The sequence below is a fragment of the Aquarana catesbeiana genome, linkage group LG03 (assembly GCF_042186555.1).
Source record: "Aquarana catesbeiana isolate 2022-GZ linkage group LG03, ASM4218655v1, whole genome shotgun sequence".
NCBI lineage: Eukaryota > Metazoa > Chordata > Amphibia > Anura > Ranidae > Aquarana > Aquarana catesbeiana.
In genome coordinates this window covers 184,679,335-184,707,150 of record NC_133326.1, presented here as the reverse complement: position 1 = coordinate 184,707,150, position 27,816 = coordinate 184,679,335, and the positions used below count along the sequence as shown (strand labels likewise).

General features: G+C 42.0%; 2 protein-coding genes across 5 annotated transcripts in view; one reads left to right on the top strand and one right to left on the bottom strand.

The window, feature by feature from the left end:
• Window positions 1-15,620, top strand: part of CCDC146 (coiled-coil domain containing 146) — a 160,355-nt gene extending 144,735 nt beyond the window's left edge. For all 4 annotated transcript variants that reach the window (XM_073619596.1, XM_073619594.1, XM_073619597.1 and 1 more), the window contains exon 19: window positions 10,693-15,620. In XM_073619596.1, coding sequence (XP_073475697.1) covers window positions 10,693-10,896 — 204 coding nt within the window. In that variant the 3' untranslated portion in view covers window positions 10,897-15,620. The remainder of the gene's footprint in view (window positions 1-10,692) is intronic.
• The window catches only part of GSAP (gamma-secretase activating protein), a gene marked incomplete in the record, with an annotated part of 185,523 nt that continues 168,144 nt past the window's right edge, over window positions 10,438-27,816 (bottom strand). Inside the window, 3 exon segments of the mRNA XM_073623550.1 lie at window positions 10,438-13,415; window positions 20,417-20,513; window positions 24,593-24,695. Coding sequence (XP_073479651.1) covers window positions 13,324-13,415; window positions 20,417-20,513; window positions 24,593-24,695 — 292 coding nt within the window.

Sequence of the window (27,816 nt, the reverse complement as noted above, 5' to 3'; positions counted from 1 at the left end):
ATTTTGGAAAGTAGACACCCCAAGCTATTTGCTGAGAGGCATGGTGAGTATTTTGCAGCTCTCATTTGTTTTTGAAAATGAAGAAAGACAAGAAAAAAACATTTTTTTTTCTTTTTTCAATTTTCAAAACTTTGTGACAAAAAGTGAGCTCTGCAAAATACTCACTATACCTCTCAGCAAATAGCTTGGAGTGTCTACTTTCCAAAATGGGGTCATTTGGGGGGGCATGTTTGTCTTCTTCTTGGTGGCAGCAGGCTTGCCACCTCACCAGCTTGAACTGCATTTATGGGACTTTCCACGTCACCAAGTGTTACTGCAGTGCTGGTTTGACTACGACCGGGGTGTACTAGGCCGCTGGTGCTTGCCAGTTCACCAAAACGCTACCAAAAAAACTGATCAGGCCTGACTCTGCGAACGCTGCAGTTATGCGTTTAATGTTTTGTAAGTGACAGTGATCGATCAATACTGCACTTGGGTGGGCTGGGCTGGGCGGAGGGGCAAAACGCAGGTGCTAGCAGGTATCTGGGATGATCCTGCTAACACTGCTTTTTGGGAACCGTAAACTGCTGGGGATGCTAGTATAGATCTGATCGGATCAGATATTGATCCGTTCAGATACTACACCACTAAGGGAGGTGTACGGTGCGTGCGTGGGTGTTAGCGCTACTGGCACTAACCTGACGCTGCCTGGGGCTGGTTCTTGTCAGTTCACCAAAACGCTACCAAAAAAACGGTTAGTGATCACAGGGATCAGGCCTGACTCTGCGAACACTGCAGTTATGCGTTTAGTGTTTTGTAAGTGACAGTGATCGATCGATACTGCACTTGGGTGGGCTGGGCCAGGCGGAGGGGCAAAACGCAGGCGCTAGCAGGTATCTGGGCTGATCCCGCTAACACTGCGTTTTTGGGAATCCTAAACTGCTGGGGACGCTAGTATAGATCTGATCGGATCAGATATTGATCCGTTCAGATACTATACCACTAAGGGAGGCGTATGCTGCGTGCGTGGGTGTTAGCGATATGCATATTACCGCCGGGCGATCAGGGGGCTAAACCTTTATTCGGTAATAAATGGCGGGTGCCCTGACACTATAAAAAATAAACGAACTAACCAGCGTCACCCGTAACAGTTATACGGTGACTAGGTGGCAATCAAGGGGTTAAAACATTAGGAAGTATATGGGGGTCCCTGTCGCTATAAAACGCTGACGGCGAACCTAAATATTTACCTCCCTAACTAGCGTCACCAGCGACACTAATACAGCAATCAAAAAAATGATCGCTTAGCGACACTGGTGACGGGGGGTGATCAAGGGGTTAAAACTTTATTGGGGGGGGGGTAGGGGGGTATCCTAGACCTAAAGGGGGCTAACAGTAACTGTCACAAACTGACACCATGCAGTAATCAGAAAAAAAACCAAAACTGCTTGGTGTCAGTGTGACGGGGGGAGGGGGGGGAAATTGGGGGGTGTTCTACTGTATGTGTGTGTGTTGTGCACTCGCATTCCAGTCTTCTCTCCTCGGGGCCGGAACGGAAAATGGAGGAGGAGAGGAGAGATGACATCATTTCCTCTGCCTCTGTGTACAATAAAGAGGCAGGGAAATGATCCCATTGGCTGGGAGCGATCGCCTCACCACCGACCGCCGGGGAGGATTTGCCGACCGCCGCAGGCACCGGGGGGGGGGTCCGACCAGACCCCCCACCCGCGGGCAGGCAAGGACGTACCTGTAAGTCCTTTTGCCTGCCCGTGCCGCTCTGCCGACGTACATCGTCGTGCGGCGGTCGTCAAGTGGTTAACTGCCAATTGCGCGGTCATGCAATACTGTACCCAAATGAAATTTGCGTCCCTTTCTTCCCACAAATAGAGCTTTCTTTTGATGGTATTTGATCACCTCTGCCGTTTTTATTTTTTGCGCTATAAATGGAAAAAGACCATAAATTTTGAAAAAAAATGATATTTTCTACTTTTTGTTATAAAAAAATCCAATAAACTCAATTTTAGTCATACATTTAGGCCAAAATGTATTCGGCCACATGTCTTTGGTAAAAAAAAGTCAATAAGCGTATATTTATTGATTTGCGCAAAAGTTATAGCGTCTACAAACTAGGGTACATTTTCTGCAATTTACACAGCTTTTAGTTTATGACTGCCTATGTCATTTCTTGAGGTGCTAAAATGGCAGGGCAGTACAAACCCCCCCCAAATGACCCCATTTTGGAAAGTAGACACCCCAAGGAAATTGCTGAGAGGCATGTTGAGCCCATTGAATATTTATTTTTTTGTCCCAAGTGATTGTATAATGACAAAAAAAAAAAAAAATTACAAAAAGTTGTCACTAAATGATATATTGCTCACACAGGCCATGGGCATATGTGGAATTGCACCCCAAAATACATTCTGCTGATTCTCCTGAGTACAGGGATACCACATGTGTGGGACTTTTTGGGAGCCTAGCCGCGTACGGGGCACCGAAAGCCAATCACTGCCTTCAGGATTTCTAAGGGCGTAAATTTTTGATTTCACTCCTCACTACCTATCACAGTTTTGAAGGCCATAAAATGCCCAGATGGCACAACCCCCCCCCCCCAAATGACCCCATTTTGGAAAGTAGACACCCCAAGCTATTTGCTGAGAGGCATGCTGAGTCCATGGAATATTTTATATTTTGACACAAGTTGCGGGAAAGTGACAATTTTTTTTTTTGCACAAAGTTGTCACTAAATGATATATTGCTCAAACATGCCATGGGCATATGTGGAATTACACCCCAAAATACATTCTGCTGCTTCCGAGTATGGGGATACCACATGTGTGGGACATTTTGGGAGCCTTAGATTCATACAGGGCCCCGAAATCCAATCGCCTTCAGGATTTCTAAGGGCGTAAATTTTTGATTTCACTCCTCACTACCTATCACAGTTTCAAAGGCCATAAAATGCCAAGATAGCACCAAACCCCCCAAAATGACCCCATTTTGGAAAGTAGACACCCCAAGCTATTTGCTGAGAGGCATGGTGAGTATTTTGCAGGTCTCATTTGTTTTTGAAAATTAAGAAAGACAAGAAAAATGTATTTTTTTTTCTTTTTTCAATTTTCAAAAGTTTGTGACAAAAAGTGAGGTCTGCAAAATACTCACTATACCCCTCAGCAAATAGCTTGGGGTGTCTATTTTCCAAAATGGGGTCATTTGGGGGGGGGGGGGGGTTGTGCCATCAGGGCATTCCATGGCCTCCGAAACTGTGATGGGCAGTGAAGAGTGAAATAAAAAATTTACGCCCTTAGAAAGCCTGAAGGCAGTGCTTGGTTTTCGGGGTCCCGTACATGGCTAGGCTCCCAAAAAGTCTCACACATGTGGTATCCCCGTACTCAGGAGAAGCAACAGAATGTATTTTGGGGTGTAATTTCACATATTCCCATGGCATGTTTGAGCAATATATCATTTAGTGACAACTTTGTGCAAAAAAAAAAAAAAAAAAAAAGTGTCTTTTTCCCGCAACTTGTGTCACAATATAAAATATTCCATGGACTCGACATGCCTCTCAGCAAATAGCTTGGGGTGTCTACTTTCCAAAATGGGGTCATTTGAGGGGGGTTTGAACTGTCCGGGCATTTTATGCACAACATTTAGAAGCTTATGTCACACATCGCCCACTCTTCTAACCACTTGAAGACAAAGCCCTTTCTGACACTTTTTGTTTACATGAAAAAAATATTTTTTTTGCAAGAAAATTACTTTGAACCCCCAAACATTATATATATATTTTTAAAGCAAATGCCCTACAGATTAAAATGGTGGGTGTTTCATTTATTTTTTCACTTTTTTCATTTATTTTTTCAAAAAAATTATTTTTTTGCCCTCGATCTGACCTTCGCGGTGATACCTCACATGCATGGTGTAATTGCGGTTTACATTTACAGGGGGGGGGGACAGGGGTGCTTTTTTTTTTTTTTCTTTATTATTTTTTTGTTTTTTATCTCATCTTTAAACTGTTCCTTTCATTTTTATTTTAATCATTTTTATTGTTATCTCAGGGAATGTAAATATCCCCTATGATAGCAATAGGTAGTGACAGGTACTCTTTTTTGAAAAAATTGGGGTCTATTAGACCCTAGATCTCTCCTCTGCCCTCAAAGCATCTGACCACACCAAGATCGGTGTGATAAAATGCTTTCCCAATTTCCCAATGGCGCTATTTACATCCGGCGAAATCTAAGTCATGAAATGCTCTTAGCTTCCGGTTTCTTAGGCCATAGAGATGTTTGGAGCCATTCTGGTCTCTGATCAGCTCTATGGTCAGCTGGCTGAATCACCGGCTGCATTTTCAGGTTCCCTGTTGGGACAGGAGAGCCAGAGAAAAACATGGAAGACGGTGGGGGGGGGCATTCCCTCCCACTGCTTGTAAAAGCAGTCTAGAGGCTAATTAGCCGCTAGGATTGCTTTTACATGAAAGCCAACCGCTGGCTGAAAAGAATGATACCAAGATGATACCTAAACCTGCAGGCATCATTCTGGTATAACCACTCAAAGTCCAGCAACATACCAGTACGTTGCTGGTCCTTGGATATATTGTAAACTTTTTTTCATGCAGCCTGTGGGCTGAACGAAAAAAAAAGATATTGATCGGTGGGTATGCCCACCATTAGAATACCTCCCTTCATCCACCCACTTCTAATGATGGGCATACATGCACCGTTTATATATGCCGAAGCATGGGGGCATCCTCCCGCAAAAGGCAGGAGCAAATCGCTCCTCCACCCACTGCTGCCCCCACGCTTCGGCACATATGCTGAAGTATGTAACTGTGGTGGTGAAATCACCTCCGACAGCGCTGGAGTCACGGCTTTATGTATTGTGGGAGCAAACGCTGTTGCGGTCAAGATAAATAAATCCGCGATGCAGCTGAATGGAGTACCTGAAAACAAAAAAAATGGTTAAAACACAGTAAACTATAAAAAAATTACATACCTGAAAAGCAAACATGATAAAACATAACAACAATAAAACATTGCAGAATAGAATACAGTAAAAAAGAGCAGAACAATAGAGAGAAAATAGAGAGAGAGAACAATAAAACGACAACTATTTTTGTTTTTTTATTTTATATTTTTTTTGTGTATTTTTTTTTTTTTTACATTTTTTTTATAACTAACTTTTAAAACTGTAACGGTTCCAGGTTTGGGTCTCTCAAAATGCGATGGCATCTTGGGAGACCCTGTGAAAGTGTGTCCTAGTCTGTGCAATGCTGTACCCTACGCTAAAACTCAACTAGTGTATGGTAGCGCTCAAAACATTCACCAATGCAAAGACCAGGATTGCCAGGACAGGAAGGACAATAATACCGGGTGTCACGCCTATATCCGCGCTTTCTGCAGACCCGACATTTTCTTTGGGGGGCTCGTTGGGTAGGGGTACTCTGGAGGACATAAGGAAAATGCCTCCCATGCAGCCGGCTTACTGCATCTGGTTGGGGAAGGTGAGGTGGAGCACCGTCCGGATACAGAAGGGCTCCGACGATCTCTTCCTGGAATTTAAGGAAGGATCCAGTCTGTCCTGAAGCTCTGTATAGCACCTGAGCGTTCAGCAAAGCCAACTGAAATAAGTATACAGACACTTTTTTGTACCAGCCTCTGGCCTTACGGGCAATTAGGTACGGCGCCAACAACTGGTTGTTGAGGTCCACCCCTCCCATATTTTGGTTATATTCGTGGACACAGAGGGGTTTCTCCACAACACCAGTCGACGTAGTAATTTGGACCGCCGTGTCTGCATGAAGGGAGGTAAGAACGAAAACATTCTTATTGTCCCTCCACTTCAGAGCGAGTAAATTATTACACTGCAAGCAGGCTCTCTCCCCCAGCCTAAGATGGGAATCTACAAGCCGCTGGGGAAAGTCCCGGCGATTAGGTCACACGGTGCCACATACTCCAATTTGATGATCAAAAAGGTGACTAAAAAGTGGCACGCTCGTGTAATAATTGTCCACATATAAATGGTACCCCTTTCCGAATAAGGGTGACACCAAGTCCCACACTATCTTGCCAGCGCTTCCCATGTAGTCAGGGCAGTTTGTCGGCTCTATGTGACTATCTTTGCCCTCGTAAACCATAAAACTACATGTATAGCCTGTGGCCCTGTCACAGAGCTTATACATCTTGACCCCGTATCTGGCACGCTTGCTGGGAAGAAACTGTTTGAATGACAAGTGGCCAGAAAATTTAATCAGGGACTCATCAACGCAGACAACTTGATGGGGAGTAAACAAGTCTGCAAAATGCTGGTTGAAGTGGTTTACGAGGGGCCGAATTTTGTAGAGCCGATCGTATTCAGGGTCTCCACGAGGACGACAGAGTTCATTGTCGTTGAAGTGCATGAACCGCAAATTCTGCTCGTATCGTGCCCTGGCCATGGAAGCAGAGAACACGGGCATATGGTAAATTGGGTCAGTGGACCAATATGACCGTAACTCACTCTTTTTATTTATGCCCATGTTGAGGGAAAGGCCCAGAAAGATCTTAAATTCGGAGACCGCAATTGGTCTCCAATCTCTGGCAAGGGAGGACTGGGGATTAGCGGCGATGTGTTGACCAGCGTATAAATTGCTTTGGTCCACAATAGATCTATAGAGATCTTCGGTGAAAAACAGTGAATAAAAATCCAGTGGCGTAAAATCAACTGTTTCCACCTGAATTCCGGGTTGGCCAGTGAATGGGGGAAGTACGGGTGCTGCAGAAGTGGTGGGTACCCAATTCGGATTGGCGAATGCAGCAGGAAGGGAACTATGAGCACGACGGGCCTGTGTTCGTCTTCTTGGTGGCAGGGGGACACTACTAGTGCTTGCCACCTCACCAGCTTGAACTGCACTTATGGGACTCGCCATGTCACCACGTGATACTGCAGTGCTGGATGTACGACCAGGGTGTACTAGGCCGCTGGTGCTTGCCAGTGCACCAGAAGGAATAGCGGCGCTAGTACTGCTCTGCTCCATACGAGGGACCTGCAGTTCTTGCACTTCAAGGACAGAAGAAGAAGTTCGGGGTCTGGTACGCCTGACCTTAGCAGGAACCACAACTCCGTCGTCAGAGCTATCTGTCATGGAGCTGCTGTTCTCTACAGGTTCGTATTCTGAGACTGAATCTGACAGATGAGTGACTTCCTCTTCACTATCTGTCATGCTCAGAAATGTGTAGGCCTTTTCACTAGTGTACCTTCGATTTCCCATTTTGGGCTCTAAATTTAGGGGTACACTAGTGAGACTCACAGGCAAAAAAGCTCCTGACTGTCAGCGACTGTATCAAAATGCTACCAAAAAACTGTTAGCGATCGCAGGGATCAGACCTGACTCTGCGAACGCTGCAGTTATGTGTGCTTAGTGTTTTGTAAGTGTCAGTGATCGATCGATCGATACTGCACTTGGGTGGGCTGGGCCGAGGGGCAAAACGCAGGTGCTAGCAGGTATCTGGGCTGATCCCGCTACCACTGCGTTTTTGAGGACCCTAAACTGCTGGGGATGCTAGTATAGATCTGATCGGATCAGATATTGATCCGTTCAGATACTATAGCACTAAGGGAGGTGTATGCTGCGTGCGTGGGTGTTAGCGGTACTGGCGCTAACCTGAGGCTGCCTGGGGTGACGCAGACCTTATCTGACCCTAAAAACGTAACTTATATCACCGCCGGGCAATTAGGGGGTTAAACCTTTGTAAGGTAATAAACGGCGGGTGCCCTAAAACTATAATAAACTGTAATAAACAAACTAACCAGCGTCACCCATAACAATTATATGGTGATCACTGGTGAAAGGGTTAACTAGGGGGCAATCAGGGGGTTAAAAGCTTTAGTAGGTAGTATACAGGGGTCCCTGTTGCTATAAAACACTGACGGCGAACCTATATACTTACCTCCCTAACTAGCGTCACCCGTGACACTAATACAGCGATCAGAAAAACGATAGCTTAGTGACACTGGCGACGGGGGGTGATCACGGGGTTAAAACTTTATTAGGGGGGTTAGGGGGTACCCTAGACCTAAAGGGGGTACCCCAGACCTAAAGGGGGCTAACCCTAACACTTATAACTGTCACAAACTGACACCAATGCAATAATCAAAAAAAAAAAAAACTGCTTTTGGTGTCAGTGTGACAGGGGGTACAGGGGGGTGATCAGGGGGTGACTGGGGGGTGATAAGTGTGCCTGCGTGTTCTACTGTTAGTGTAGTGTTGTGCAAACTTACTTGGATGTCTTCTCTCCTCGGCGCCGGAACGAAAGACCGGCTCGAGGAGAGTGACATCACTTCCTCGGCTTCTGTTTACATTACAGAAACCGAAGAAGCCTGTCATTGGCCAGGAGCGATTGCGAGGGGGAAGCCATGAATGAGTGGCCTCCCCTTCACCTTTAATCGCCCCTGACCGATCGGACCCCCCACCCGCGGGCAGGCAAGGACATACCTGTAAGTCCTTTTGCCTGCCCGTGTCATTCTGCTGACATACATCGTTGTGCGGCGGTCGGCAACTGGTTAAAGAAGGCTGCCAATGTATGGCATTTAGCAGTCTAGGTCTTTAAGGAACATATTTATTTATCAAACAGTGATGAGTGATCCATACACTGCTGGAGTCACCCTTATTGTAGCTGCCAGCCATACAACGCACATCACCCTTAGGCTGGCCATAGATGCCTTTTTTTTCAATCAGGCAGAGAAATGACAGAAAAAAAACCCAATGGACTCCCCCATCCACACATGCGAGGTGGATAGACGAGTCCTCCCCGTTGCGCCATGGTATTCATTTGGTGGAACTCCTCCTCCATTTCCTCCTCTAGGGAAAAGGAAGGATTCCCGAAAAAAGATTGAATGGCTAAGTGTGGGGATATCAGGCCTCCTGAATATTTTATAGAGTCCCAAAGTCTTGAATGAGCAGTAATTTAGTTTGCAAAGTGTGAACCTTTGTTTGAGAAGTACCCACAATGTTATCTATTATTAAGGGATTGAGATTTATCACTTCTAAGCTTGCCCAAAGAGAGCTTTTTGTTGCAGGTTATCTAGCCAGTTGGGTTATTTGTGTTGCTAATTAGTACTTCATCAGACTGGGTGAACCCAGTTTTCCATCCAGTTTGTAGAGATAGAAGGTATTTACATGAAGTTTTGGTATTTGAAAGTCCACATAAACCACTGTATGTGGTTTTCAAGGGTGCATAGCATTTGGGGAGGGGAGGCTTATTGTAAGAATTTGCAAAAGATACAATATTTTCAGCAATATATTTATGGCTGCTATCCTACCAAACCAAGATTGATTGTATTTTTTCCAGGATATTAGTAGATCTTTGAGTTTATGTACCATTGTTGAATAATTAGTTGATAATGTGTTTATCATAGGAGTTAATTAAAAATATTCCCAGGTATGGGAGTTTAAAGTCAACCCACTGGAAGGCAAAACACTGTTGGTAAGAGATACAGTGGAGGGCAGGAGAAAGATGTTCAGTGCTAATAATTTGCCAATGTTTAAGGTGAAACCTGAGATTTTGACAAAAGTAGGTAGTGTGGTGAAAAGATAAGGGAGTGAGGAAATAGGATTTATGATAAAGAATATTGCATTGAGATATAATTTCTGGCACACACCAGCAACCTCTAGGCATGTTACATTAGAGTTTAGGCTTTATAGTTGGGCGTCACTAAAATAAAGAGTAGCAGAGGGCTACCTTGTCTGGTTTCTCTCTATACATTAATAGGGAAAAATCTCAAGAGTATTGAAGAAAAGCTCTTGGGAGAAATTTAGATTTTTAAGAAGGTTTAAAGTGATTGCAAAGTCTTGTTTTTTTTTTCTGTATAAAAATAATCAACGTGGTACTTACCTGCTCTGTTGCGGGGATTTGCACAGAGCAGCCCCGATCCTCCTCTTCTCGGGTGCCTTGTCTGTGCTCCTGGCTCCTTCCTCCTGTTGAGTGCCCCCACAGCAAGCAACTTGCTACTGGGGCACCCGAGCCGAGTCACAGCTCCCTGTGTCCATTCAGACATGGAGCCGCGGCACGGCCCTGCCCCCTCTCTCTCCCGATTGGCTAGCTGTCTGACAGCAGCGGGAGCCAATGGCGCCGCCACTGTGTCTCAGTCAATCAGGAGGGAGAGAGTCTCGGTCAGCCGAGACATTTGTGGTAATCGCTGGACAGAGATGGGGCTCAGGTAAGTATTGGGGGGCCGCTGCACACAGATGGCTTTTTTATCTTAAATGCATAGAATGCATTAAGATAAAAGACCTTCTGACTTTACAACCCCTTTAAGTGGGTACTGAGGTGGCAAACAGGAGTGGGGAAAGTAATCCACTGTGTCGGGGGTTTGTGTACCACAGTTTAAGAGATGGACGCATCACTTGTCTTGGCATTATTTAATGTCACTAATAGGCTTAATGTACCCTGCAGATAGTCATACACAAAACCAAACCAAGACCAATTTTGCATGATTCATTTTATTTTTAACAAGCATTTATTTCAAATGTATAAAATTAGAAAAATTTGTTTTATAAACAACTTGTTTCAAAATGACAAAGTATTACTTTATATGTTAATTAGATCTGTAAGGAAGACATAAGTCTTAAAAAATGACCAAGGGCCTACTTGCATCACCTGATGCCAAAAAATATGTCAGCATTTAAAATCCCACCAAAACAATCATCACATTGCTAATGGCTGTAAACTTCTTCTGCAGATTCAAGAGGAGGAAGAACAACACTTTTTACAAAACGGAACCTACACCACAGCGGAGCAGCGTCCTAATGCTTACATACCTGAAGATGAAAATGTTCTTCCTCTTCCCCGACCTTATGGGGCTTTGGCACCTTTCAAGCCCACTGAGCCAGGCTCAAACATGCGGCACATAAGAAAGCCAATGATAAAGCCAATTGAAATATAATCTTAGGGAGTGTTAAGGACAGAGGAAGGAATGATGGCTCCTGTACATCCTTATACATAGGTCATGGCAGGGAAAACTTTTACATCCACTGACGCTGTAGTATAACGGGGCAGCTCTGCGATTCATAATATGTGTGAAACTTAACTTGCCATTTCAAAATGTCCCAAGCAGCATAGCTCCACTACTACTGTACAGGCAACTGGGCATATACGAAGTGTTATACAACACTTCATATTTGGGTGTCTGTGTTAAAAGTGTGGGCTAAACTACCCTACAGCTTCATACATTTGCCTCATTGTGGCCTTCTAAAGTACACACTGGCTTGCGCATAAAAAATAATCCAAAGAAACATAGCAACTGGCTTCTAACAAACATTATCTGATGCAGGTTAAGGAAACAAATTGGTTGCTATTGATAACAAGACTACCTTATCTTGTGAACACTGATGCATCCTGCCCTCTATCTATAAAGGTGAACTTGTTTTGCTGCTAAAATACCCAAATATCACACTAACACCTCTTTTTTAGTCCTACCACATTGTTATTATTGCAAGTGCCAGAAACTGTATGGGCAATATTTTTTTTAATTTTTTTTTTTTTTAATTGCAAACCCCATCTATTTCCCTAGCTGAATTAGGTAAGGTCAGTATAGGTTTAACAGCCCATACAATATAACACAAAAAAGTATGTACACGTTTGCTAATGTTTTTAAGGGTGCTAGGTTACATCTGTACAATGGCCATTTCTTCATGCATTATTGTGCTTTTTAAAAGGTAATATCATTGCATAGCCCATGATTTTAACACATGTAAAATACATGAACACAAGCACAGAAAGGTGTAAATCCAGCATTGACGGAGACTGCCATCGAATATTTGGAGGGCAAAGCAGTTCAATAAAAGGTTTTAAAATACCATTATCAAATGGAATACGAGACCTTATCCTTACAGCTCTCCTTATTCCCCCCAGCAAGGTATACTTAACCCATCCATGCTACTATGCCAACCACTTACTTTGTCTGAGACATTGCTCCATTTGCGCTAATGCATTGGGGGTTCCATGTAAGAGAAACAATATGGCCTCCTGTGATAGCGATCAGGTCTGGACAGAAAATTACAAGACCTGAACACCGTCACGTTGAAGAAAGTAGTGACATTATCCATCTGGGTGAGCTTGGATATCAGAACTTATTCAGGGTGGACTTCTGCAGTGGAGGTGATGTATGGAGTGAGTATAGCTTGTTAGGGGTATAGTGGGAAACTGAAATAGGATATAATTTTGCATGAATTGCTGGCAAAGGCCTTGTATGTTACCATACAGCAAGATATGTTATTTACAAGGGGGAAAAAAAAAAAAAAAAAAAAAAATCACCATACCCGGTAAAGAAACAGAATATTGATTTCACAGGTTATTACTTTAACCTAACCATTGCATTTATAAATTAGTTACATGATAAAAATAATGCATAATTTGACCTGGCCAGTGATTGAACTCTCCAGAAAATCACGAGTGACTGAATTGTACACACTGGTCTTATGAACATGGGATAACGCAGGCTTGCTTTCATATATTTGTAAAACTAACAGTGGAATTTCCTGACTGACGCCGCTTTAGTAGGGATGTGAGTATTGACTTCCCTAAGGTTATCCTGCTCTATCATTACAAAAGAGCCTATCTCAAGTACAGGCAAAAATATGTATATACACAAAAAAAGAAACTTCCCTTGGAAGTGTTGCCGGTCTTAGAATTAACATAAACAACACTTAGAGCACAATCTGTAACAAAAATGCAATATTTTTAAATATCTGAGGAACAAAATCAGTCCAGAAAATGCTTAAAGGAAAGTTACAGATCTCAGTTAATCAGGACACAAATAAGATCAAGGTCATATTTAGTTCAACAACTCACATTATGTGGTCACTTCAAAACTCAACTAAATAGAAATAATGTATTTAAAAGGATAATGCTTCAACAAGATACAGTATAGAATAATTTATAATGATCAATAGCAAAAATGATGAATTATTAAAATCATGATTTTGTGCATAGATTCAACAAAGCTCTCAAAACAATCTGTTGTAATGAAGCTTACATTTCAGTATGTAAACATTTTACAGCTTTTACACATTTCATTCAATTTTCCTATAAGGAAAATGGCATTTAATGTAAATGCCCCACTGAGCAAAATCAGTGTTTTCCAGCATACACAATACATCATACTGTATAACAGAGAAAGCTAAAGACATTTCAGATGGCAAAAGATGCCTGACCACAATAGCAGTATCTGTCACCCAAGTTCGGATATCTGTGCCACATTCATGTATTAAACCACATGGTTTCAACCCAAGTCACAGGAAATAGGTTTGTGTTCCCTTATGAATGCAGAGGGGGGGGGGAAGAGTGTTATTAGAATGAGTAACCTCTAGCACTAATGAAGGCCAAGAAGAACGGATGTTCGTTTTAAGGCAATTTCTTCGAGAAATGCAGCATCTATGTTGTCTTCTTCAAAGGGGTTCAAAGCTAAAATACCAAAGAGAAAAACATATTACATATTTTCTGAGAATAATAGAATATATATATTAATATATATATATATATATACACACACACACACACACAAACAGGAGAACATCTCAAAGTGGACCATAAATTAGAAAACTACAATCAATTAAAGCGCATCCAACTTTATGGATCTAGTTAGACATGTATGATTAAAAAATAAGATAGAAAATACAGCATGTACAAGCTATTTGGATTTGAGCACAGGTATATGTATATAATCCACCAGGTGCTAAATGTGTCAGCCACACTAACACTAGAAGTTCTGGGTGAACCCTTTGAGCACAGGTATATATTATTTCTATTGCATTGCAGGTCAGTGGCCAGACCTGAACCTGTAGCTATCCTCCAACTTGTGCGTTTTTTGCCCCATATTGGCACTAAATCCACTGTAGCATTTACATTTTGCAAAGCAGGTTATGGACTGGCCAGAGGGATTACTTTGACGCAGTTGGCCAGCTTGAACAGGCATTGCAATGTATGTGAACTAAAGATCACCTGTTTTTTTTCAGTGCAAAGTTTGCTAGAAAGGGTATATAGCAGTGTGCAGAGGGTTCACCCAGAATTTCTAATATATGATTGAGAGACACAATTCAGCATTTAAAGGCAATATAAACCTTCCTACCCGCATCTTGTGTTTTTCAACTGCAAAAGGTTAACTGATCATGTTGATTCATGGTGTCATTTTGTTGCCCTGTATGCACAGCCAATATTAGAGTAAATCTTCACATTGTGCTCGAACATGAGGCATGCAGCATGGAACCGCACAGGTTAATGCATGACCTCGGTCTGCAGTGTGAAAACTGACTTTTCTTGTGAAGAAACTACATATCCCACAATTCCTGGGTCTGTCAATCTAGTGCTGGTGCAGGTGAGAGCTAGCTACCAGTAATGAGATCTGACAGCCACAAGCAGGCCGAGAAATCACAGACACACAGAACTTACTGATGCAGCTGGAAATGGTTTATTATCACATTAGCACTCCCACATTTGTGATGTGACACAGATTGGATGGCAAACACATGCACATGCACACAAGTTGTCCTGTCCCTTTGGATCAATAGGGACAAGCTAGCTGTAGCAAACTAAGGCAAACAAACCGCATAGAAAATATACCTACACTACTATCCAGTTAATACAAAAATATTTGAAAGTGTACAATGCCTTTAACAACAATAATAATAAAAAAACAAAAAAAAAAACAAAAAAAAAAAAAACACACACAACCCTGCAACCTCTCTTGTTCGGGAAAAAGTTCTTTATTTTTTTTAACTTAAAGTGGGCAAGTCACAGCCTGCACACGTTTTCTCTCTGATGCTCATGACAGCCTACTACAGGGGTCTGCCCTAAGTGGTGATAGTTTTAGATGTTTAATTACGACAATCCTATCAAAGCAATATTTATGGTCATGTGGAAATTGTTGACTGTTAACATATTTGTACAAGAAAACATTAGATCTTTGTTCAAAGTATGCCTACAGATAAAAGTGACATACTTGAATAAAAACAAAGAAAATGTGCCTTTTCAATCATTAATCCAACAAAAATAATCATAAGATGTGCTGATGTATGGTGATGAAAATTAGGTACACCATTGGCCTTAAAAGCTGGTATTACCCCAATTAGCAGAAATTACTTCTGCAGAACAGTCTCTGACATCAACTTGTTGACATTTTTGACCACTCGTTTATGCAAAATTCCTTCAGTTGCAAGACATGTGATGTTTCTTCTATATATGTACTTCCGGTTTTAAATCGCAATACATCATTTCAATGGGATTGAAATTAGGGCTCTTCTCTCCATCTGCTCCTATTTTTTGTTTTCTACCTTTCTTTTAATGTTGTGTGGTACTAATGAAAACATTATCGCTTCTGTTTTTAATACATACCAATTAGATTGAGCTCCTTATTACTGCTCTTGCAAAATTAACCGATAGTCACTAGCGTACTTTTTTCCTTCTGATGGAATTTTCTAATGCTTTCGATGTAATACTTTATTAGTTTATTTGTTGCTCTACTCGTTACATTTTTACATTGCTATGTACTCATCCTGTTCATAAATCGATATGTTTAGCTTTATTGCCATTTGAATATTGTGTCACCATCCTTGTATGTACTCAATTTGTCAATCTGTTATATTTAAAAAATAAACAAAATTTGACAAGAAATCAGGGCTTTGACTAGTCCAGTCTATAACCCTCCATTTCTTTGCTTACCCCAAGACATTAGTTGCTGGATTTTCTAGTATGCTTCAGATCAGTATGGTATTAAAAGATCCACTGCCTTTTTAACGTCAACTTTTAGACACATGTGATCACATTCTCATCAAGTAAACCTTGATGCAATACAGAATTTATAGTCGATTCTGACTGTAAACTGCATTGGCCCTAAAGCAGCCAAACAATCCAAAACCATAACATTTACATCACCACGCTTCACAGTTGTGGTATGAGGTTCCTCCCATGAAATGCTTTCTTAGGTTTGGGCAAAATATGTCTACAGGTCATGTCACCACAAAACTCCCAGCAGTCTACGGCACATTGCTACAGAAGTCCTGGGTCTTTCCCCCTCATGTTCAATGGCAACTGTAATTTTGCTCTAATGTTTTTAGGACAGGAAAGATTTTTCTTGCAAACTCCCATGCAGGTTGAATTGGTGCATTCTCTGAGTGTAGATACATGCACTTTCACACAAACTGTGGCAAGAGTTACCTGCAAATCCCCAATGAAATTTAGGCACTTTTGGAGACATCTTTTAACATCAGATGGTTAGCTCTTGGGCTGAATTTACTGGGCCAGTCATGTACAAATTACCAGATGTTTGCATGCCACTTGTAGAATTTTTTCCTTACAGTGGAATAATTGATTTTAATCTGCTGTTCTTTTTAAATCCCTTGATTATATAGGAATTCACAGCCTGCTTTTTGAGGACCTTAGAAAACCATTTTGATCTTGGCATGATGACACCACACATATCAATAGCAGAGAGAACACCACATATTAGATAGATGAGGTTTAAAGTGGATGTAAACCCTATTAATGAAATTTGAGCTGGGCACATATCTGCAGTGTTTTGTTATCTCTCTTCAAAGCACTATGTCCCGTAGCGCTCTCCTGCTCCATTCTTCTGTTATCAGCCTGATAACTTCTGACAAGCTTTCCGTCAACTGAGATAAAAGCAGCCTGAGTTTTGTGTTGGGAGGATGCTATAAATAGATTAGCAGCGTGCAGAACTATTCGAACAGTTCTGAAAGTCTCTACCTTTGAGAGGAGGTGTGTGTGCCTTTCCTCCAATCAGCTGTCTTGGCTGTATGCCCAGGTTTCACTGCAGTGCTGAACAAGAAGAGAAAATCTAACACGATCTGAACTTTCTAAAGAATATATAAAAGGCTGAAGACCACTGATATACATGTAATACCTATGTAGTGCACAGCACACCAGGAATGTGTCCTGGATGGCAGGTACATTCCCCCGATATTTGAGTCTTGGTCACTTTAAGGGGGACAGTTTTTGAATCTTCAAACCCTTTTCACTAGGACTTTGGTACTGAAGGGGTTAAGTCCCAGGGGAGGGAGGCTTTAAAGGCAGCAGAGAGAGAGAGAGAGAGACTAACTAACTCACAAGCTGTGCAGCCAGCGTAAGCTCTTTGACCCCCTCTGGCTGACCTACCTGGCACCCTTGCTTTGAAGCCTAACCCCTGTATGGGACCAAAGAAAAACTAGCGTTGAGCCTACTTAACCACTTGCCACTTGCCGTATAGCAATATGACGTCGGCAAAGTGGTTGCGATATCCTGACCGGACGTCATATGACGTTGCCAGGATATCAAGCCACCGCGCGCCCCCGGGGGCGCGCATCTTGGCGATCGTTGTTGCGGTGCGTCAGTCTGACACACCGCAACTCTGATCTAGGCAAAGAGTCCTTGACGGCTGATCACGGTGTAAACACCATTGATCGGTTTTTCCTCACTTGCGTCTGTCAGACGCAAGTAGAGGAGAGCCCATCGGCTGCTCCTCTGACAGGGGGAGTCTGTGCTGAGTGCAGCCCCATCAGTGAAGGAGAAAACTTACTTACAAAGTTTTGTAACAGAAACCAAAAAAAACCCCTTTTTTTTCAAAATTTTCGGTCTTTTTTTAAATTTGTTTAGCAGAAAATAAAAATCCCAGAGGTGATCAAATGCCACCAAAAGAAAGCTCTATTTGTGGGAACAAAATGATAAAAATTTAGTTTGGGTATAGTGTTGCATGACCGCGCAATTTTCATTCAAAGTGCGACAGCGCTGAAAATTGGTCTGGGCAGGAAGGTGTATAAGTGCCCTGTATTGAAGTGGTTAAATTACCAATATCAGGATTTTGGACTGTTATTTACTATGGCTGAGATAAGCTGTAGTTTTGTTTAGTTTTGAATGAAATGAATTAACGGTTTGCTTTCAATAAACTGGCTGGCGGTTATTACAGAGCTACCCCAGGTTACAGTAGGTAAATTTAATACCTGTGTATTATCTTAGGCTGTTCCCACTTCACTGGCTATATGTGAGGGATTACATCCACTTTAACCACGTGCCTACTAGGCACTTTTACCCCCTTCCTGCCAAGGCAAATTTTCAGCTTTCAGTGCTGTAGGACTTTGACTGACAATTGCGCAGTCATGCAGCACTGTACCCACATGGCATTTTTATAATTTTTTTCACACAAAAAGAGCTTTCTTTTGTGGTATTTAAGCACCAGTAGGTTTTCTATTTTTTGGCATTACTGATGGGAACTGATGGGGCTGCACTGACGATCGGGTTATCAGATGTCTTCTTTCAGACTAGCCGGCTACCAATAACTGGCAAATGTGTTTACACTGATCGGCTGTGATTGGACACAGCTAATCACGTGGTAAAGAGCCGCTGTGATTGGCTCTTTAACCCAATCTGTGATCAGCTGTGTCCGAAGGCGCGGTTATGGAGGACATCACATGACGCTCTCCCAGAAGTGGAATACCACTCTGTAGCTGTCATTTGGCTATAGCGTGGTAAATAGGAGAGGTATCACCTGCATACTCGCTGAGAAAGTTCTGATCATTGACACCTAATCTGAAACACTCGATTCTCGTTTCATGGATATTAGGTGGTGGTAAAGCAGGGGTGTACTTGCTTTGTTCCCTCATAACAAATTAGAATTTTCTTTAGATCAGATTAGAAGAATGAACACACCATGTCAATTCTATATGTCATTTGTCCAAGTATATCACCTTTTCTGCATGCACCGTTTGACTAAAAATGTAAGATTTGCCTCTTCAAATATTGTGAAAATTTAAAGTGGTTCAAAAGCGAAAACATTTTTTAGACTTTATGCATTCCCTGCATTAAGGTACAAAATGTTTTGGAACTTGCTGTGCCCTTAGCCCCCTCTCAACATTTACTCGACTTCTGGAATGATCCAACGCTGTGCTCAGCTGCAGTCTTTTCTCCTCTCTCCATCTTCACACGGACTGACAGGTAGCAGAGGGAGTCCATCAAATCCTGTGATGTGGGAGCGGGGCAGCCAGGCTGTGTGTGTCAATAGACATACACACATAGCCTGGCTCAGGAACGGGCAAGCAGGTGTGCCCACAGCGGCTTCCTATGGGGGCACACCAAAAAGAGGTGGAGCCTACAGCACTGGCAGGAGACCCCAGAAGAGGAGTTCGGAGCCACTCTGCAATATTACTGCACAGAGCAGGTAAGTATAACAGGCTTGTTTTTAAAAAAAAACCAAAAAAACAAAAAAAAACAAAAAAAAAAACAAAAAAAACCCTGAGACTTTACAATTACTTTGACAACTTTGGTGGGTGTATGTTTTTTGTAGGTTTTTGTTCTTTACAGATGACTGTTAACGTTTTAAAGGGAACCTGTCAGAAGAGAGATTTGGGAAGTTGCGCTATGGACTCAAGTTGGCCCAGTTTTAACTGAATGTTTTAAAACTACCATTATCTGAAGAAAGCAGATCTGCAAGTCTCATGCTTTCATTTCATAGTTTGAGCAAACAACTTTGTAGTTTCATCATGCTGAACAGTAAAGGTAGTTATTCTCCTAGAGTTTTCTTGTAAATACAAGTCTTTTAAAAAAAAAAAAAAAAAAAAAAAAAAAAAAGTTCACCGTCACAAAGCTGAAATATCATCCATCATGACCCTCTTTGCGTGAAAGCTTGCAGGCAGATACGGACTTATGACAATTCTCTGACTTACTCAAAGTATTAAAGTTAGATGGCCAGGCAAAGAGTAATTCTCCAAAACCTCTCAAATCATATTAACTTTAAAGGACAGTGGCCAGAGCCATGCCCTCCATTAAATACCAAGGGCGTCTCCAACCATTGGTTTAAAATCATAGGCGCAACCTAAAATATTTTAGGTAATGGAAATTTAAGTTCTTTTTGATTGTCTCACCATATCCTGTCCTAGAGCATGAAAGAACAGATGAGTAGGTTATAGTAACACACTATATGTGGGTCATCTGTAGACCTTTACCTGTCTCAGAAGAAATCCAATTCGCATGGTAAGAGATTGTGACCGACTCTCTATAGAGCCGGTTCACATATCTCCGCTGCGGATTTGCACAGGAGCCCTGAGTGTCTTTTGGTCCGTTTCAGGTCCAAATTCAGCCCAAAAATTCGGTCTAAAATCATACCAGAAACGGTGAACGGGGACGCACCGGACCCCTGCTGGGAGCCATATGCAGCAATAGTGTGAACCCAGCCTTACAGTGTAGATGGTAGAAAGAAATATGAAATAAAATAACTGAAGTTTGTCATCAGTATTATTTTTTATTCTAGTCTACATAGCCATCTGACATTTATAGAGCTGTAGAAATTTTATATACTTGATGATGGTCATTTATTATTATAATAACCTAGCTACAGAAAATATAATATGAAACTGAATCCGATTTGTAAAACTGCCAACACAGCTACATGTTTATATTGCTTCTGTGATGTAAAGTGTTACCTCTATCTTCCACATCTGATAGCATCATGATCAAATAATTTAGTGGAAGAAAATTGATGCAAAGTGGAGAGCACTCAGTTAGCGACTGACGAGTTACCTGTATAGAAACAGAATGACAGCATTGAAATGTTTTTAATTGTTTTAGCAGTAGTCTAAAGATTTCCATACTTTAAAAAAATTCTTCTGTTATAATCTTTAAAAGGCACACATGTACTGTATATTTACAATATGTACATATCTATTGCTCTGCATACATACATTAAACCCCACATTTTGTAGTTTTACACTCTAGAATTAAAATCAATGTCACTTTAGAGGAAAATTATCTGTACACACAAGACATTAGAAGGTGGCTGTAGTGATTTAAACTCTATTGATATCCTGTAACAGGGGGTTCTTCCCTCCTGTCAGAGCCATAGTTTTTTTTTATTACATTGTTTTTTGTTTATGGTGTTTAAATCTTTATTTTAAAATTAAAAATAAAACATCTTGACCGGTGAACATGCTGCATCATTTCAATGTCTTGGATTATCTCATACTATCCATGTGGTATTTGCAATAATGTCCATATACGTTTATGCAATTTGTTGGTACATTGAAAAGTTGATAAAAAAAAAAAAAAAAAGAAGTTTAACCATTTATTTTGCATGCCAACTTTTTTAACCCACAAGTATGCTTGTGATTTTTGCATAAGTGTGCATATTCCATGTGCATTTTGTAGCCAATTCATCATAGTGTTTCGGGTTTTAAACATGTAATTAAGTGGGACAGAGATGTCTCAATTTCTCCTGCAGAAAGCAGGTGATATTTCGATTTATAGTTGTGTGAACTTTTTTTTTTTTTTTTTTTGAGATCCACATAATTACTACATTTGTCAACATAAATTCATTAATAGGGTTTATTTTAAAACTCCCACCATTTTTCAAAGATAGATTTGACATTTACAGGTATATTCAATGCTATATTTCTGTATAATGCTCTATGGCAGGAACAGTGGTGGAACTACCAGGGTCGCACTTGTGACCGGCCCTGGTGTTTTCCGCCGTTGGGGGGGGGGGGCCAGAGCCGATGGCAGCATAGGTTACTCTGTGCTGAATCCCAGAGCCCAGTGCCGGACAAGATCCAGCACTAAGCTCCAGTTACTTGCCTAACAGGGTGTGCTGGCATGGGCACCCGGTTCACCTGTCCCATCTCGTGCAGGTGCCCGGGGTCCCACACGGGATATTGTCCCCCTGTGGCAGCTGGAATGTCTTACTGCCAATTGCCCGCACACAGACCTCACTGAATCCGACTCCTCCTCCTCGGCTTCGCTTGCACACAGACAGGAGCAGGAGGAACTGTGGAGGAATAACATCACACTGCAAGAGCCACGCTGAAGATCTGAGGTCTGTGTATTAATGAACATATATAGGGGGGGACACAATAATGAAGTAACAGGGGGTGGGGGGTGTGAAGTAATAAGTATACTGTTTACACCTGGAAGACTGATGGGGGGGGGGGGGGGGGGAGAAGAGGATATGGGATATGTGCTGGGGGGGGGGGCTTTGGAAGAGGAGAGCACTTGTGCTTTGGGGAAGGGGGGGTTGGATTTGAAATCCCCCTACACCACCTTCTAGCACAAGCCCTCTCCCCTCCCAAAGCACCCCCCAGCACATATCTTCTTACCACCACCACCCCCCCAATCAAAGAGATGCCGCCTACCACAGAGGGGGCAATTGCGGTGTCTGGGACCCCTGGCACCCGTGTGAAATGCGGGGCACATGCCCAGGGTGCTGTCAGACAAGTTACTGGAACCAAGTGCCTCCAGAACTCAGCCTGGATTCACAGGACACCAGGATATGGTTTAAACTTTGAGAAGGTCCCGCCAAAACAGGTACAGTTAGGAGCAGGGGCCAGGTCACAATTGCAACCTGGCCCCATGCTCCAGGGGAGACATGTGGCCCCCTATACACCTGGATAGGAGGGGGGTGGGGGCAGCATACAGAAGAACCGATCCTCTCCATTTCCCTACTACAGCCTTTTAGCAGCTCCAGGAGGAAAATAGAGGGGGATTGGGTCCCCTACATGCCGTCCCTCCTAGGTGGTGGTACATCAGAGATCTGCCTGGACCCCTGATATCTCAACAAAGCCTCCCAAAAAGGGCTCCTAAAATATTGCAAAAAAAATAATACATAAAAAAATAAATACACAAATAAAATAGTAAAAAAATAATAAAATAAAAAAAGTCACCAGTGGCGGAACAACCAGGGTCGCAAAGGTCGCACTTGCGACCAGGCCCTGGTATTTCGCCACCGTGAGGAGCCCTCGCTGGGGGTCAGGGGGGACCCTTTATGGTTTATTGCATCGGGGCCCTGATGGTTCTAGTTATGCCTCTGGACAGGAACCCACATTCACTGCCCAACTGTCACATTACATATACAGATTCTTGATTTGGCTTCTTTTGCTGTTGGAAGTTGATGCTTGGGATGCAATGTAACATACAGTGCATCCGGAAAGTATTCACAGCACTTCACTTTTTCCACATTTTGCTACGTTACAGCCTTATTCTAAAGTGAATTAAATTGATTATTTTCCTCAAAATTCTACAAACAATACCCCATAATTAAAAGGGGAAGAAGTTTGTCTGAAATTTGCCTTTGCCATGACACTCAAAATTGCTCAGGTGCATCCTGTTTCCACTGATCATCCTTGAGATATTTCTACAACTTGGAGTCGACCTGTGGTAAATTCAGTTGAATGGACATGATTTGGAAAGGCACACACCTGTCTATATAAGGTCCCACAGTGCATATCAGAGCACAAACCAAGCCATAAAGTCCAAAGGAATTGTCTGTAGACCTCAGACAGGACTGTATCAAGGCACAGATCTGGGGAAGGGTACATAAAAAGTTCTGCAGCATTGAAGGTCCCAATGAGCACAGTGGCCTCCCTCATCTATAAATGGAAGAAGCTTGGTGTCAGGCCCGTGTGCAGTGGCGGTTGGTGCTCACTATTTTGGGGGGGCGGCACAACCAACACCCCCCCTCCCTGCACGGGAGATGGATGGCGGGTCATATGTAGATCACCCTGTATGTAGATCAGAGGGCCAGACGCATGGATGTGGGGGCGGCGCACCTGCGCTTATGGAGTGGCTGACACTGCCTGTATGGTAGAGTGGCCACATGGAAGCCACTCCTCAGTAAAAGGCACATGACCGTCCACCTGGAGTTTGCCAAAAAGGTACCTGAAGGACTCTCAGACCATGAGAAACAAAGGTTTGATGAAACAAAGATTGAACTCTTTGGCCTAAATGGCAAGCATCATGCCCAGAGGAAACCAGGCACCGCTCATCACCTGGCCAATACCATCCCTACAGTGAAGCATGGTGGTATCAGCATCATGCTGTGGGGAGGTTTTTCAGTGGCAGGAACTGGAAGACTAGTCAGGATCGAGGGACAGATGAATGCAGTAATGTACAGAGAAATCTTCGGACTGGGGCGAAGGTTCATCTTCCAACAGGACAACGACCCTAAGCACACAGCCAAGATAACAAAGAAGTGGCTAAGGGACAACTCTGTGAATGTCCTTGAGTGGCCCAGCAAAAGCCCAGACTTGAACCCGATTGAACATCTCAGGAGAGATCTGAAAATGGCTGTGCACGGACGCTCCCCATCCCACCTGATGGAGCTTGAGAGGTCCTGCTAAGAAGAATGGGAGAAACTGCCCAAAAATAGGTGTGCCAAGCTTGTAGCATCATACTCAAAAAGACTTGAGGCAGTAATTGGTGCCGATGGTGCTTCAACAAAGTATTGAGCGCAAAGGCTGTGAATACTTATGTACATGTGATTTTTTTAGTTTTTTATTTTTAATAAATTTGCAAAGATTTCAAAACACACTTCTTTCAGGTTGTCATTATGGGGTATTGTAGAATTTTGAGGGAAAATATTTAATCTATTTTGGAATAAGGCTGTAACATAACAAAATGTGAAAAAAGTGAAGCGCTGTGAATACTTTCCCAATGCACTGTATGCAGTACTGGGGATACAGGGTTTTTTTTTTTTTTTTTGGTAACACAGGAAAAAAGCAATCATGCACGTATGTAACAAAAACCTGACAAAATGTCTTTTTTAAAGAGCTTTCAAAACGAATCACTTGCAGAAAATGGTACAATACACACACAATGGTTTCACAATTTACCTCCTTATTATTAAGCCTGAAGAGCAATTTTCTCACATACTTCATTGCAATAAAGTTATTGCTGATAGCATGATCCCACAAACGATGGACCTTTTCAGAAATGTTCTGGAAATCAGATAAACAGTGTGACAATATGGAATTTTCTCAGTTACATCCTGTAGTTGAGAGTCCACTCAACACCTTTGACATAGATTTCCCTACAGGTAATAATGATAAAACAGGAAATCCTGGAGTCATTAAATTTTATTCCGGCGTCCAATCAGGGAAAATGAACAATCTACTAACCTTTTACAGAGATGACTGGACACTTGCAGTAAAACCTCCTATGCCCTTATATGCCCTAAATCATTCAGCTGATACTTTATAGTTATAGAGACCGGTGTTAATACATTATTTTAAGTTATAAGAAAGGAAAAAAAAAAAATAAATAAATAAATATATATATATATATATATATATATATATATATATATATATATATATATATATATATATATATATATATATATATATATATATATATATATATAATTATATTATGCTAAAATTTAGATCATATGCATTTGAGCATATCCACTGTTAGATCATAACACACAGTTTGCCAACAATGCACATAGAAACCATGCACAGAAGATCATTTAAAAAAGTCGCTGTACAATGAAATCGTATGTGGATCACTACCTTAGCTGGGGTATAAATGCAGATGTGTAAATCGCAATTTCTATTTCATTTTAGAACAAGCAGCCAAAGTAGACCTATACAACATGATATATATTCCTACACCACAATATAGAACTTTATTGGCTATTTACAATAGCTTAACCACTTCAATACTGGGCACTTTCTCCCTTTCCTGCCCAGGACAATTTTCAGCTTTCAGCACTGTCACACTTTGAATGACAATTGCGCGGCCATGCAACACCGTACACAAACCACATTATCAATTTTCTTATCAATTTTCTTCCCACAAATAGAGCTTTCTTTTGGTGGCAATTGATCACCACTGGGGTTTTTATTTTTTACTAAACTAAAAAAATAAATAAATAAAAAAGTTTGTTTTGGTTATAAAATGTTGTTTTCTCCTTCACTGATGGGCACTGATGAGGCGGCACTCATGGGCACTGATGAGGTGGCACTAAGAGTCATTACTGATGGGCACTGATTGGCATCTATGAAGGGCACTGACTAGCAACTGATGGGCAGTGATTGGCAGATGTAGTGGGCACCACTGATGGGGCCTGAGCTGATAATCAATGTGCTGCTGATCAGCGCAGACCGACCGGCTCTCCTGTCAGCGCAAACCGAGGAAAGACATTTACCAGCACTTCCTGGTTGCATGCTGTGATTGGTCACAGCTGATCACGTGGTAAAGAGCCTATGTCAAAGGCTCTTTACCACATTCGGAGTTGCGGTGTGTCACAGTGACACACCACTGATCGCCATGCTGCGCACCCCCGCGGCCTATCCTGCTGGATGTCATATGATGTCCAGTCAGGATAACTTAACCACTTTGCGGATGTCATTCAGTTATATGGCGGGCGGGAAGTGGTGTATACACACACTATATATATATATATATATATATATATATATATATATATATATATATATATATATATATATATATATATATATCATATACATACATACACACATAATAATATTAATATATACATACACATATACATACACATATATACACACATATATACAGTATCTCACAAAAGTGAGTACACCCCTCACATTTTTGTAAATATATCATACCTTTTCATGTGACAACACTAAAGAGATGACACTTTGCTACAACGTAAAGTAGTGAGTGTACAGCTTGTATAACAGTGTATTTTTGCTGTCCCCTCAAAATAATTCACACAGCCATTAACGTCTAAACCGCTGGTAACAGAAGTGAGTACATCCCTAACTGAAAATGTCCAAATTGGGCCCACTTAGCCATTTTCCCTCCCCGATGTCATGTGACTCGTTAGTGTTACAAGGTCTCAGGTGTGTTCAATTTGGTGTTCTCACTCTCACTCTCTCATACTGGTCAGTGGAAGTTCAACATGGCAGCTCATGGCAAAGAACTCTGAGGATCTAAAAAAAAAAAAAAAAAAAAAAAAAAAAGAATTGTTGCTCTACTATGAGAGAGAAAAGCGTTTTAAATCAAAGAGATAAGTTACCAAGTAAAAGTACCATCATCCCAAATGTCTAGTACAAAAGCAGGGAGGATGAGGTAAAGAGCGGTCGCAGTTAGCTGCCTCTGTCGGCCAGTATCTCAATACCCCATGCGAGGGAGTAACAACCCCTAAAGAGGGGGGGAGGGGGGACTATTGCGGTACTAGGTGTAATCAAAAGTACAATGAAAAGGGATAGAGAAAAAAAGCAATGATATAATATAAAAATTCCATTTTAATAGAAAACATAGTTAAAAGATTGTAACAGTGTCACATACAGTTGTAATTTAAAAACGGAAGCAGTCAATACAACCAATTGGATTACAACCCATAGTGATAGTAGACACAAATAGAGCTTGAATTCTCGACCGGTTTCGCGGTTTTACCGCTTCCTCAGGAGAGCAATATCTGTGGTGCAACATACAATAATTATAGTGAGTACAGCACACAAAAGTTACATAGTAACATTATCAATGCAGCAAACATTTAAACAAAACATTGCACAATTATATACAATATGGGTAGGAGAAGGATGAGCTCACCCGTTCTATAGTTCCCTGTGGGTATACACGGCCCCAAGCGATTCCCCCTGCGGCGAACACAGGGGATAACTAAACAGCCTCTGAATAAATAAATTTAAGATGATAAAGTAAGATAGGTCAATGGACTGGGGAATCAATCAAAAAGAGGGTTAGGTGGGGGGGTGCCATTAGTGTGCCTCTAAAATTAAAACAGTGTGCAAGAAAAAAGAACCAAGAGGGGTGTAAGAATGGAGATAGATAGGCAGTGAGGAAGGGGAAGAAGGGGGGGGGGGGGGAGGGAAGGAAGGAAAGGGGGGGGGGGGGGGGCGAAAGGGGGGGAGAGAGAGGGAAGGGGGGGGGGAAAGGGGGGGGGGAGAGGGATGGAAAGGAGGGGGGGGAAGGGGGGGGAAAACGGGAGGGGAGGGAACGGAAAGGAGAAGGAACAGTGAGATCAGTGAAGGGAAATTCCCTGCAAATTAGTGTGCAGGAAAGAAACAGATTGAAAGAGATTGCACACAAAAGAATATGAAAC